Here is a 12641-nt window from a genome sequence, read left to right on the forward strand (position 1 = left end):
ACACACACACACGGCACGGTGGCTGAGACACTGAATTTCAGAGTCAGAAGAAAGAACCCAACACCTCAATCTCAGCAAAGGGACGACTGTACTGCTTGGTTAAAGAAGTTATCGTAGGGCTTGAGAGCACTGATCATGGATACACCCCTGAAGTTTAAAGCTGTAGGAGCATAATGCACTGGTCATCCTAGATTTTCCAGAGTCACTGATATTGGAGTCAGCAATTACCAGGTTTTTTCACTCCTGGAGTAAAAAGGGAGGTGGGGGGGAGCACACTGTGATATATTCCTATCACATTATTTAATATCCAGCTATAACTCATTCCTTCTCTGCAATCCAAAAGGCATCTAGAAAACAAGTGGTATTATTACAAGGGCAACCTTTTTTTTTTTTGAATTTTATTTTATTTATTTTTTATACAGCAGGTTCTTATTACTTCTCTATTTTATACATATTAGTGTATACATGTCAATCCTAATCTCCCAATTCATCCCCCCACCACCCCCACCCCTGCTTTCCCCCCTTGGTATCCATACATTTGTTCTCTACACCTGTGTCTCTATTTCTGCCTTGCAAACCGGTTCATCTGCACCATTTTTCTAGATTCCACATATACGCGTTAATATATGATGTTTTTCTCTTTCTGACTTACTTCACTCTGTATGACAGTCTCTATAAATGACGCAATTCCATTCCTTTTTATGGCTGAGTAATATTTCATTGTATATATGTACCACATCTTCTTTATCCATTCATCTGTCGATGGGCATTTAGGTTGCTTCCATGACCTGGCTATCGTAAATACTGCTGCAATGAACATTGGGGTGCATGTGTCTTTTTGAATTATGGCTTTCTCTGGGTATATGCCCAGAAGTGGGATTGCTGGGTCATATGGTAGTTCTATTTTTAGTTTTTTAAGGAACCTCCATACTGTTCTCCATAGTGACTGTATCAACTTACATTCCCACCAACAGTACAAGAGGGTTCCCTTTTCTCCACACCCTCTTGAGCATTTGTTGTTTGTAGATTTTCTGATGATGCCCATTCTGACTGGTGTGAGGTGATACCTCATTATAGTTTTGATTTGCATTTCTCTAATGATTAGTGATGTTGAGCAGCTTTTCATGTGCGGCCATCTGTACGTCTTCTTTGAAGAAAGGTCTATTTAGGTCTTCTGCTACAAGAGCAACCTTGATTCTGCCCTAAATTATTTCACGATAAGTAAGCTGTTCCCACATTTTGCTTAGAATAATTTACCTGCAACAAATCTCACAACTGACGTTACTTCCACAATTAAGGACAACTGCATTAGAGAATATTTACCCTCTAACACTGCTGTTGAAATCAACTATCTTCTTTGGAAGAAAGGATGGTTCCAGGATAGCACAGAATTGTATTAAGGAGACCAGTGAATGAACAACAAATGCCAATACATTTCTGGCTTCCACTGCTATAGGACTGGCATATTTACACCTACTGTGTTTCTCCTACTACACGCCATGCGCTACAAGGAATCAGAAATAAATCCTGACCTTAACAAACTTATAACTTAATCTCTTTCTGGAACCAAGACAGTGGCACATAATACAACTAGCAGATCAAAAGAAGTTCATGGTCACCAGTACCTTTTCTCTATTAAAGAGCACAGAGGGAATGCAAAGAGAAGGGATGACGGTAATGGAGTTGGACTAGCAAATAAGATGTTCTTTTCATGGCGGCAGCTCTTTAGCTGTTCACTGAAGAAGACGATGAACCTGGTTTGAGGTGGAAGGTGTAAGTACCAGAAGACAGTATATGAAGGGGTTGACTCCACCAGAGACACTTGGAGATGAGAACACACAGACCATGAGACCCATTCACCCTCCCCTCTTCCCCCCGCCCCCCAGTCACTTGCAGAGAATCACAGGTTCATAGAATGTACTTCTCTCTACTTGAGTGGTTTTTATTTTATTTAAACCTCACAATGCAGTAAACACTTACTAGGAATAAGAAAAGCATTTGCCTTGCAATTCTGGTCCCGCCACTGCATCAGTCACATTATATAAAGAAATCCAAACCCCTATTCATCACTCCTTTTCAGAACTCATCTATAATTCAGTCCACACTAAGAACCTTCACACAATGAAATGGTTTTTACTGGGCGATTACACATATCACCTGGAGGCAAAAGAGAGCACATTTTTCGAGTATATTTCCTGTACTCCAAATCCTGTCTGATTTGTTTATGAGGGAAGAAAAGGGAAGCTTACATGTACTACTAGCCATGTGGAGAGTATGAAAGCCTTATATAATGGAAAGAAAAATGAAAGAAGTAAAATTAGAAATACAGGGGGAAAGGAGGGGAGGAAGGCAGGCTGGCAAAATCATTAAAACGTAATTTCTGATACCAGTACGACTGCATATTTCAAAAGTGAGTTTGAAAGACCCATTCAGAAAAAAGAATCACTTTTCTATACCGCATCCATACCCAGACTGATTTTTATTTAATACAAGTGAGAAGGTAAGGAGACGCCTCATGATGGAAGTGGAGTACAATACAAAAAGAAAACACCAGAGAATTTTGCAGGAAAACGCAGGACTAAACGATGAACAAGAACAGAGTCAACAGCCACCTGGGAAACCACACAAGAAGATCCGCACTTCATTTCAGAAGGCAACAGCTCTCATTTCTCTTACAACTAGAAAACTTCCCCCAGCAAGGGACTCTAAAGACACGGGGCTGAGTTAATTCCCACCACATGCTTTTTCCCTGTGCACTTATCTCCCTGCGTCATCCTCCTTTGAAGCAAAAGACTCATTAATCCAATTCAAATTGCCAATGTCAGTAAATCCTTTGCCTCAGCATTTAAACGCCAATACCAATTAAATACCAACAGCAACTTAACTACTGATACGGTCTTCACTACATTCAGGAAATCCAGCCAGAAGTTTAGCGGGCATTACTTCCGACACTACTTCATCAATTCTAATTTAGTTCGTGCAGAGAAATGAGGTAATTTGCTGGCCACGCTGACGTGGCATCCAACTGGACTGAAATAACTCCACAAGCAAATAAGAAGGAACAAACTGAGTTGCAATCCACCAAACCTGAAGGACGTTTTCACCAAGGCTTCCGGGCTATCAAGCTGAGGCAATTCATCAGCTAGGATTTCCTCCGGTGGCCGGGGGTCATGGACAATCGTCGGCCGTGGCTTCTCCTTGACATTCCCTGTGAGACCGTCGATCAGGGAGTTCCACAGACAGTTCTGCGACTTAGACCCTGAGGCATGAGGGGGGAAAAGGGGTGCAGGTGAGTTACCAATCAACTCCATGGCCTGCCTTGCCCAACTCGGGATTTTCAAAAGCACAGCAGGAACACTGACATACCTTTCATGATCTCCACCAACATCAGAGGGCTCCAAAAGGTTTTGGTCAGGCAACTTATGGAGTAACCAGGATTTTTTAAATTTATATACAAAAATAGGTTAATACTCTGAGCATTTTAACTCATAGCTAAGTATTATGAATATATATCCTGTCTCATTTCAGTGGTAATCAACTCCAACTCCTGACAGAGTTGTTGGTATTTACTGAAGTATTTATTCAGCAACTGGAAGTATACAAAGGACTACCATTTTAGAGAACAGCAGGATATTCAGACAAAAGTCTCCCCTGTGAACGTATCTTGCCTAAGGCCCAAGTTTCAAGACTGTATTCTGTGGAGACACCCACCCCAAAGAGGGGCCCCTGTCTAAGAACTAGAACCCACTACAGGCAGGTTCATTCTTCTGGAAGATCAAGACTCAAGGAAAACTACACGGATGTTTACCAATACCTTACCCTACAAACACTTCAAACATATGAGATGAACATTAAGGGCAGACCTGAAGTAGATATGATGCCAAAAATAGGGCCTGATCAGCCAGGTAATCAAGGTCAATATCAACAGTGATAAGTTATATCCTGGATAGGATGTGATGAAAATGGCACTTTACCTCCATGGTCTTTCTCCCCAAAATATATAACCCCAGAGTACTAAGCATGTTTCTATCTTCTGTAAACGTAATACTTTAATATCTGCCCTACATGCGTATCCCAGACATTCCCTGTTTGGACAACCAGAAAATACCCTTGAGTCATCTTGCCTTGGCCTCCTGCCTCTGTCACCTCCCCCTTCCTCCCTCCCCTCCATTCCTCAGGAAGAGTCCCCCCTCCAAGGGGCATGCTTTTCAGATACCAGCCAACCAAACCAGCAACCACACCCCAACACCTCCCTCACCAAGCTTTCACATCCTGAGCCACTCTCCACCTGCCCCGATAACCCCAGACAGGTACCAGACATCTAGGGGCAGCCCCTATGCCCCAGAGCGCACTAAAATTACTCAAACTAGCCAGTCCTGAGCCTGCTTACCTGGCAGAACCCATTCCTTCCTGCAGAAACCACAGTAAAGACTCTTGCCCACAGTTCCTCCCTCCCTCGGCCTCACAACAACCCCATTGCTTCCCAGCGTGGCTCCGTGGGATGACGTGTACCCCCTCTTTTGGGATCTGTGAATACTAACAAACTATCTTTTCAATGGCAGTCATCCCCTGATCTGTTGGCCTTACCACACCTAAAAATAATAAAACCCATTAAAACACTCAGTCTAGTCACAGGGAAAAGACAGATCCCAACAGACAGACACTCTGCAAAACATCTGACCAGGACTCCTCAAAACCGTCAAGGTAATCAAAAAACAAGGAAAGTCTGAAAACCTGTCACAGCCTAGAGGAGCCTAAGAAGACACGATAACTAAATGTGGTATCCTGATGGGGTCCTGAAACTAAGAAAGGACATTAGGAAAAACTAAGGAAATCTGAATAAAGTATGTACACTAGTTAATAATAATGTATATCGATATTGGTTCATTAATGGTGACAAATGTACCATACTAATATAAAAGCTGAATAATTGGGGAAACTGGGAATGGGGTATTTGGGAGCTCTTTGTACTATCTTTGCAAATTTTCTGTAAATCTAAAAATGTTCTAAAATTAAGAGTTATTATAAAAATACAAATAAGTATTAAAAATAAATAATAAAAATAGTTATTATTTTAAATGTCTATGAGCAAGTTATATTTTTAAGGTACAGACTGAGGGCATGACCACTATCATTACCCAGTTACCATCGGCTGGTGCTGGTTATCCTCTTCCCAGAGGAAAGAAAGCCTTTATCTTTGCTCAGATATACTGTCAGGTCTCTTAGTCATGCACCCACGGAGCTGTGTCCATCCAGAGGGGGTTGGCTTTTTCTATCCCATCCGTGCAGAAGGAGGACCTTTTTCTAATTCACACAAAGACTCTTTATGGGGCATGACGAGGTGGGCATGGAGGGGTAAGGAGCAGTGCCAGCTAATGCACATGCATGTGATCGGTGGGTAGAGAACAGATTCGTATGCTCGTGAGGATGCCTCCCTGATCAACCATCCACAGCCCACAACAGAAGAAATCACCGTAGTTTGTTGTGCCTGAAGGTTGTCTCTGCAGCTAAGATCAAAAGAACTTCACACACAAAAGGGAGCACCTCATGAGGACCCCTGAACCTTCACCAAGGACACCCATGGGTCCAAAAACAACTCTTTTAATGACCATGGTCACGAATGATCCTTGGGGGTGTACCACACCCAAACTGCTTTTGTGTCAATCCAGAGAAAATTAAGGCACATTAAGAGCAGGAAACAGAGCCTTCCAACTCCTGAAATGCAAGACAGCTTTTTCAAAGTCCTAAACACATATCTTAATAAGATCTGGTCCTATTAATGAAAGTCTGGTTTTGTGTTAACGAAGGTCTGGTTCTAGGAGGAAGACAAAAGCAGCAGCCTGTTTTCTTAGATTTGATCTAAGTGAAGACCTTACAATAAACTCCCTGCCTATTTCCCTTCATTCTTTCATTTACTCATTCAATATACAAATTTTGAATTCCCTCAATATGCCAGAATCCATTATGGGCTCTCGAAATAGATGAATGAGACTGGTTCCCTTGGGATGAGTCAGCCTATAAGTAATCACAATAAATGGACAATGCACCATAACTAAGGGACAAAGAAGTGCTAGAAGGGGCAGAGGAGAGCTCCCCCCCTCTGCCTCAGGGCCCTGGGGAAAGCCACACAGCGAACGTAATGTCTGATATGGGTCTAAAGCAGGAACAGATCTTCAGCAGATGGGGAAGAGAGAGAAGAGCATTCAGTGCAAATAGCATGTGCAAAGGCTCCGTGGCAGAACAAAGCAGCTCGAGAGAGAGGACAGTGACCAGAGATAAGGCCAAAGATTGGTTGTATAGGGCCTTGAATAAAATGCTAATTATTTTAGAATTTCTTCTGTAGGCAAAAAAGAACTAAAGATTTTTAACCAAGGTTATGGTGACATGACCATTTCTGTGTTTCTGAAAGGAAACTAGGGTGCTGTAGAGTAGTGAACCCGTGGGGACTAGCAAGGCTATATGAAGAGGTCTGTGAATCCATTGTATCTGTAGATGAAATAATGAAGTCTATATATACGACTAATTTTTAAGTATATATAGATATGATTAATAAACTAGAAATTTATGTAAAAGCACTAATGAATGCATAATAGGTTTTTCATTTTCTCAGTCAGTGAATCAGAAGGGTCATGTGATCCAAGCTATCTGTCCATCAGGGGTCCCAGATGGACATGCAATAACACCTTCAGAAGTTGTACCAGCAGCTGCAAAGATACACTGGCAAGTTTAAAAGAAGACAGCCGCTATGGAGAACAGTATGGAGGTTCCTTAAAAAACTAAAACTAGAACTACCATACGACCCAGCAATCCCCCTACTGGGCATATACCCTGAGAAAACCATAATTCAAAAAGAGTCATGTACCACAATGTTCATTGCAGCACTATTTACAATAGCCAGGACATGGAAGCAACCTAAGTGTCCACTGACAGATGAATGGATAAAGAAGATGTAGCAATGGAATATTACTCAGCCATAAAAAGAAACGAAATTGAGTTTATTTGTAGTGAGGTGGATGGACCTAGAGTCTGTCATACAGAGTGAAGTAAGTCAGAAAGAGAAAAACAAATACCATACGCTAACACATATACATGGAATCTAAAAAAAAAAAAAAAAAAAGGTTCTGAAGAACCTAGGGGCAGGATAGGAATAAAGACACAGATGTAGAGAATGGACTTGAGGACATGGGGAGGGGGAAGGGTAGGCTGGGACGAAGTGAGAGAGTGGCATTGACATATATACAATACCAAATGTAAAATAGATAGCTAGTGGGAAGCAGCTGCATAGCACAGGGAGATCAGCTCGGTGCTTTGTGACCACCTGGATGGGTAGGATAGGGAGGCTGGGAGAGAGACACAAGAGGGAGGGGATATGGGGATATATGTATATGTATAGCTGATTCACTTTGTTATACAGCAGAATATAACACAACAATGTAAAGCAATTATACTCCAATAAAGATGTTTAAAAAAATACAAATAAAAATAATTTTTTAAGGTTAATTTTAAGTTATGTAAATTTCACCGCAATAAAAAAATATATAAAAAGGAAGAAGAAAAAAAAAAAGAAGATGACTGTGGCAGAAGCTACAAATACGATTCACTCAACATTCATTCCCAACTCCCTTTTTACTTGCCTTCCTCTTCCAAAGAGGCTAGAAGACAATATACTCAATTTCCCAGCCTCCCTTACTGCTATGGCTAACCATATGTTATAATTCTGGCCAATGAAATGTAGGTGGAAATCCCTGGGACTAGTGTCTCTGTCCCAATGAAAAAGTAAAGCCTCAACAGGAGAAAAACATTTTTGTCCCTTTAAATTTTGCCTTTCCTTATTTTCCCCTTTGCTTTTCTTTCTTCTTCTTACTGGAAGGTGAACGTGTGTTAGAGCTACAGCAGCCATCTCGTGACCATGAGGTTGACAAGCATTAGGACAAAAGCTTACACCTTGCATATGGAAAAACAGAAAGGTGGAAAGAACCTGAATCCCCGACAACACAGTTGAACAGCTTCCCTGGTCTCCCTCATCTCCAGATTTCTAGATGTGAGACATATGAATACTGACTTATTACATTCTTAGGTATTTGGTTGTTTGTAGCCAAATGTTTTCCTAAATGTTATATGTGTGCTCAGCATATTAACATAAAGGTGTTCCCCATATTCAAATGATACACCCTCTATAAAGTACTAAGAACTGACATTTTAATAAATCCTCCAATTATCTTGTGAAAGGCATAACTACACTGCAGTTTTCTCATGTTAAAATTATTAATTTGTTAAACACAAACAGTTGTAACACACTACAATTTTTATAGCTTATTTTGGCATTTCCTCACATTTTTTAATATTCTGGGAAACTCAAAAAATGGAAATGGCCTGGTTCTCTTGACCTTTGAGAACCCAGAGAACAATCACTCTCATGGGATAGTCTTTGATTTGATTTTTGTTTTGTTTTGTTTTTTAACTTAAGGGGGGGGCGGGGCGGGGTCTTTGCTCAAAAAAATGTTGGGAACCAGCAATACAGAGGATGTTTCAGTTGGGAGGTGTGCGTGAGCCTAGAACCGGGTGATCAACCAAAAGGCAAATTGGCCGTGAGAAAATAAGGGGTCTGGAAAAGCACAGTGATAATGAAGACAGAGAGAAACAGGTGGATTTAGGAGATAAGCAAGTAGAATCAGTAGGATTTGGTAACTGATTGGGTGTAGACGATGAAGAGAGAAGTGGCAAGATGGATTGAGGTTTCTGGTTAAGCAGCCAGGTAGACTGTGATGCTGTTAGAAAATGCTGGGGGTGGAGCAGCTCATGGGCCTGCAGTTGAACCGTGCTCTGAAAAGCTGTATTTCAAGATAGAAAATATAAGCAAAGATCCCCTCCATATTCATGAAGAGGAAGCACACAGATGATGAATACGTGATTCAAATGAGAATATTCTATTTCAGCAAACACTTCTATCGTGACTGAGATAAGAAAATTTTTCACAGCAGGATAAACTGGGGAATAAATTACCCTTCTCACTGAACCCAAACAATAATTTTTAAAAAACTATAATAATAATAATAATAAATGTTTCAAAGAAGGGCAATATCAAAGCCCCAGCCCTGTCCTGGAGTGTTCCAGCCATTATCTGACTTGATAAAAGCTGTAATTTAAGTAGAACTTGGGCTCCATCCACAAGGATCTAATTATAACAGCTCATTAGTACCGTATCACCTATAACCTGGCCTAAGGCACAAACCCGAGAGAGATCCAGGAAGCTGGCATAACACGAAGCATTAAAAGGAGAATTTTGCTATTTCTGTTTTAATCTCTTTCAGAAGGTAAATTACTGACAACAGTCTGCTGTACATCAACAACACAGCACAAAATGGGAAGACAAGAATAGTGGATATGACTGGGGCATGAGTCCACTGATACATGCCAACCATCAACAGAAGGGGATTTACGATTGTGCCCCCAATACTCTAGCACAGTGCGGAGCACTTTAGAGCTCTGTGCTGAATCCTTCAAGACATACAGAAGCTTTTATTACACCATCCCTGCCCTCAAGAAACTTTGGAGAGGCAGAAAAATGCAAGGCAACTACTGAGTGGTTCAGACTAGAGCCAGTCTTCGGAAAAATAAATCTGTTTTCCCCTACCCCTCATCCCCATCCCCTCCATAAACATTGTTAAGAAAAATGGTTAAAAACTTGAAATGAACAAAAAAGTTTAGTGAATATCCTGTCTAGCTCACCCATCTCAGTTATCTCCATTTTCTATTATCTTGTAGCTATTTCACAGTTCTGAAAATTGGAGAAAACTAATAGTAATGCAAATGATTTTTGGTTTTAGAAATGTAAAGTTGTCCCATGGAATGCAATTAATTATTGCCTTGTAGATATGATGTATTTTGCCAGTTTTACATCTAATAAGCAAATTCACCTCAGCTTTTCTGACGGATTTGTATATTTGCTCTTTGGATTCTCCTTCAAACCAGTTGTAACATCTTACTGGTTTCTTCATCAATTAATGAGTTAAATAAGATCTTTAACATATATTCACTTTGGATTCTTACGATTTTTTTAAATTAGCCTTTAGCAATACCAAAGTCCTCATGCTGTCCATAACCAATATTTGCTGCACCCCTTGAGAAATTCCTATAATTAACCTAACCATACTAGTCAATTGAATTAACTATGCTACATATACATAATGAGCTACTAATATCCCAAAGTCTGTAAACTGATGAGGAGTGATTTCCAATATGTATTCTAAGTAGGGAAAAAGCAACATGCGTGAGTTGTATATTATGCTATCTAGTATTTGATAGTGTATTACGCTATCTCTGGAGTAAAAGATAGGGGAGATGTCTTTGCATATTTTTGCAAAAAGACAAACAAGAATAACAGACTAGAAACCATGAAAATGGTTATCTACAGGGGGATGGGTTGACAGTAGGCAGAATACACTAAAGATGACAGAAAGACTTCGCATTTACAGATAGTTTTTACTTTTGAACTATGCAAATGTTTTAATATTCAAAAAGAAAATCAAATCAGCAAGGAATAAAGAAATCCTAAAACTGAATACAAACAGGAACTATCAAATCTAACTGTATATCAAATTGGTAACATAACCATAATGGAAAACAAGAATTAATTTAAATATCTTTTGAATACCATACTCCAACTATACATCCTCAGAGACCAATTCTTAGGGCACACACACAAACATATACACTGCAAAGAAATCTTGAACTTCCATTAGCAGGTTTCTAGTCAGTAGTAATCATAAAGTAGTAATCTAAACTATGTCATACATATCGTAGGAAAGAGCAAATGAGCAGCTGTCATGAGGGTGCAGGGATCCAGAGTTCTCACTTCAGGAGAAGGAAAACAAAAGTAGACAATAGGAGAATGTGAAGAATCTTGTCGTTTAGGATCTGAATTAGAACTATTAGTATGAACTTATGATTGTTCTCAACAGGCCTTGGAGTAAATTAATTAGTAATGACAGACTATTTTTCAAAAAATAAACCCTTGGGCTTCCCTGGTGGCGCAGTGGTTGAGAGTCTGCCTGCTGATGCAGGGGACACGGGTTCGTGCCCCGGTCCAGGAAGATCCCACATGCCGCGGAACGGCTGGGCCCGTGAGCCATGGCCGCTGAGCCTGCGCGTCTGGAGCCTGTGCTCCGTAACGGGAGAGGCCACAACAGTGAGAGGCCCGTGTACCGCAAAAAATAAATAAATAAACCTTTAAGGCAAAAGGTGAACAGAATGGTTTCAACAATTTTAAGTAAAAAATATATCACAGGAAACATATTAAGAGTGAAACAAAGAATACCACCATATCCAGAGAAAGGGGCCTTTCTTAGCCCATCCTGAATTGCTTCCAATGTAGGGTCGTGGCCTAGTTTCCTTCTAGAAAGTAGATCCTGAGACAAGGGCTAAGTAGGTTATCTGGATGTGATTTCAGGAAGCAGGAGTGAGTGGAGGACAGAGAGAGTGGATCAGGGTACAACAAGGGAAAGCCAGCCAACAGGGGCAATATTGAGCTATCACCATGGTTGGTTATTAACCATGTTTTCATCAGTACATTGAAACCATTAGTCAATTTAGACCACTGACATTTAAATGATTATTTATATAACCGGATTAATAGCTACCATATTTATTACTGTTTTCTCTTTGCTGTCTTTGTTTTCTGTTCTTATTTTTGTCTTCCACTGTTTTTCTGCCTTTTACGGTTTTAAATGAGCATCTTACATGATTCCTCTTTCTTGGCATATTGCTTATTGTTATTTTTTAACTTTTTTTAGCTGTTGCCCTAGAGTTCACAATATACATTTACAGCTAATATAAGTTCCCTTTCAAATAATACCATACCCCTTCACAGGTAGTTTGAGTACCTTATAACAACAAAATAATCCTAACTCCTCCCTCCCATCTCTTATATTATTGCTGTCAGAGACCTTCAGAGGAGCTGTAGGTGACGCTCAGAATGATCCTCCCGAGGAATGGAAGAGACAGCATTTATCTACAGGCTCTCATCCCATGGATAAGGGTAACACCATAGGGTATTAATTCCCTAGCTCTCTGGGCCTACTGTGCATGACTGTGGCGCCACTTCCACATCATCAGAGACTCCTGGGACAGAAAGAAAGAGAACGCAGTAGAGCTAGAGCTTTAAAAGGGGGCCAACAGGAGTGACACTGAGTTCAAAAGGTACCCAATTCATAGAGTTTCCACACAGTCTTTGGATCCTAGAGTATACAACCAGAATTCCATCTGCTACTCATTCCTGCCTTAGGAGGATCACAGCCCCCTGACACGGCTCATCCCAACTCAATTTGATGTGAGCCTTTTGGGCACTCTCCTCTTTGAAATCCGAGAGAATGGGAAAGAACTCTTCCTCTGATTCTCCACAAACGTGGGCAGAGCAACCTCCAGGGACACTGGAATGGTCTGTTCTGAAAAAAAAAAAAAAAAAAAAAATTTCCCCTGCTCTAATTTATTTTAAGTTGACTTTGAAAGCATGAAATGTTTCTGACTAAGTAGAAGCAAAAATATGGAAACAGTCACACAGGTCTCTCTTAATAATATCAAAAACCCCACGAGGGAAATCATAGATAAAACTGAGCCTTCAGGGTACCAAAAATAATGCGGCT

General features: G+C 40.4%; 1 protein-coding gene across 4 annotated transcripts in view; it reads right to left on the reverse strand.

The window, feature by feature from the left end:
* The window catches only part of PDE1C (phosphodiesterase 1C), a gene marked incomplete at both ends in the record, with an annotated part of 531390 nt that overhangs the window by 344570 nt on the left and 174179 nt on the right, over window positions 1-12641 (reverse strand). For all 4 annotated transcript variants that reach the window (XM_081244322.1, XM_081244325.1, XM_081244324.1 and 1 more), the window contains one exon: window positions 3088-3259. In XM_081244322.1, the coding sequence (XP_081100448.1) occupies window positions 3088-3259 (172 nt within the window). The remainder of the gene's footprint in view (window positions 1-3087; window positions 3260-12641) is intronic.

Source organism: Mesoplodon bidens (genome assembly GCF_964165515.1).
Source record: "Mesoplodon bidens genome assembly, chromosome: 9".
NCBI classification, from domain to species: domain Eukaryota; kingdom Metazoa; phylum Chordata; class Mammalia; order Artiodactyla; family Ziphiidae; genus Mesoplodon; species Mesoplodon bidens.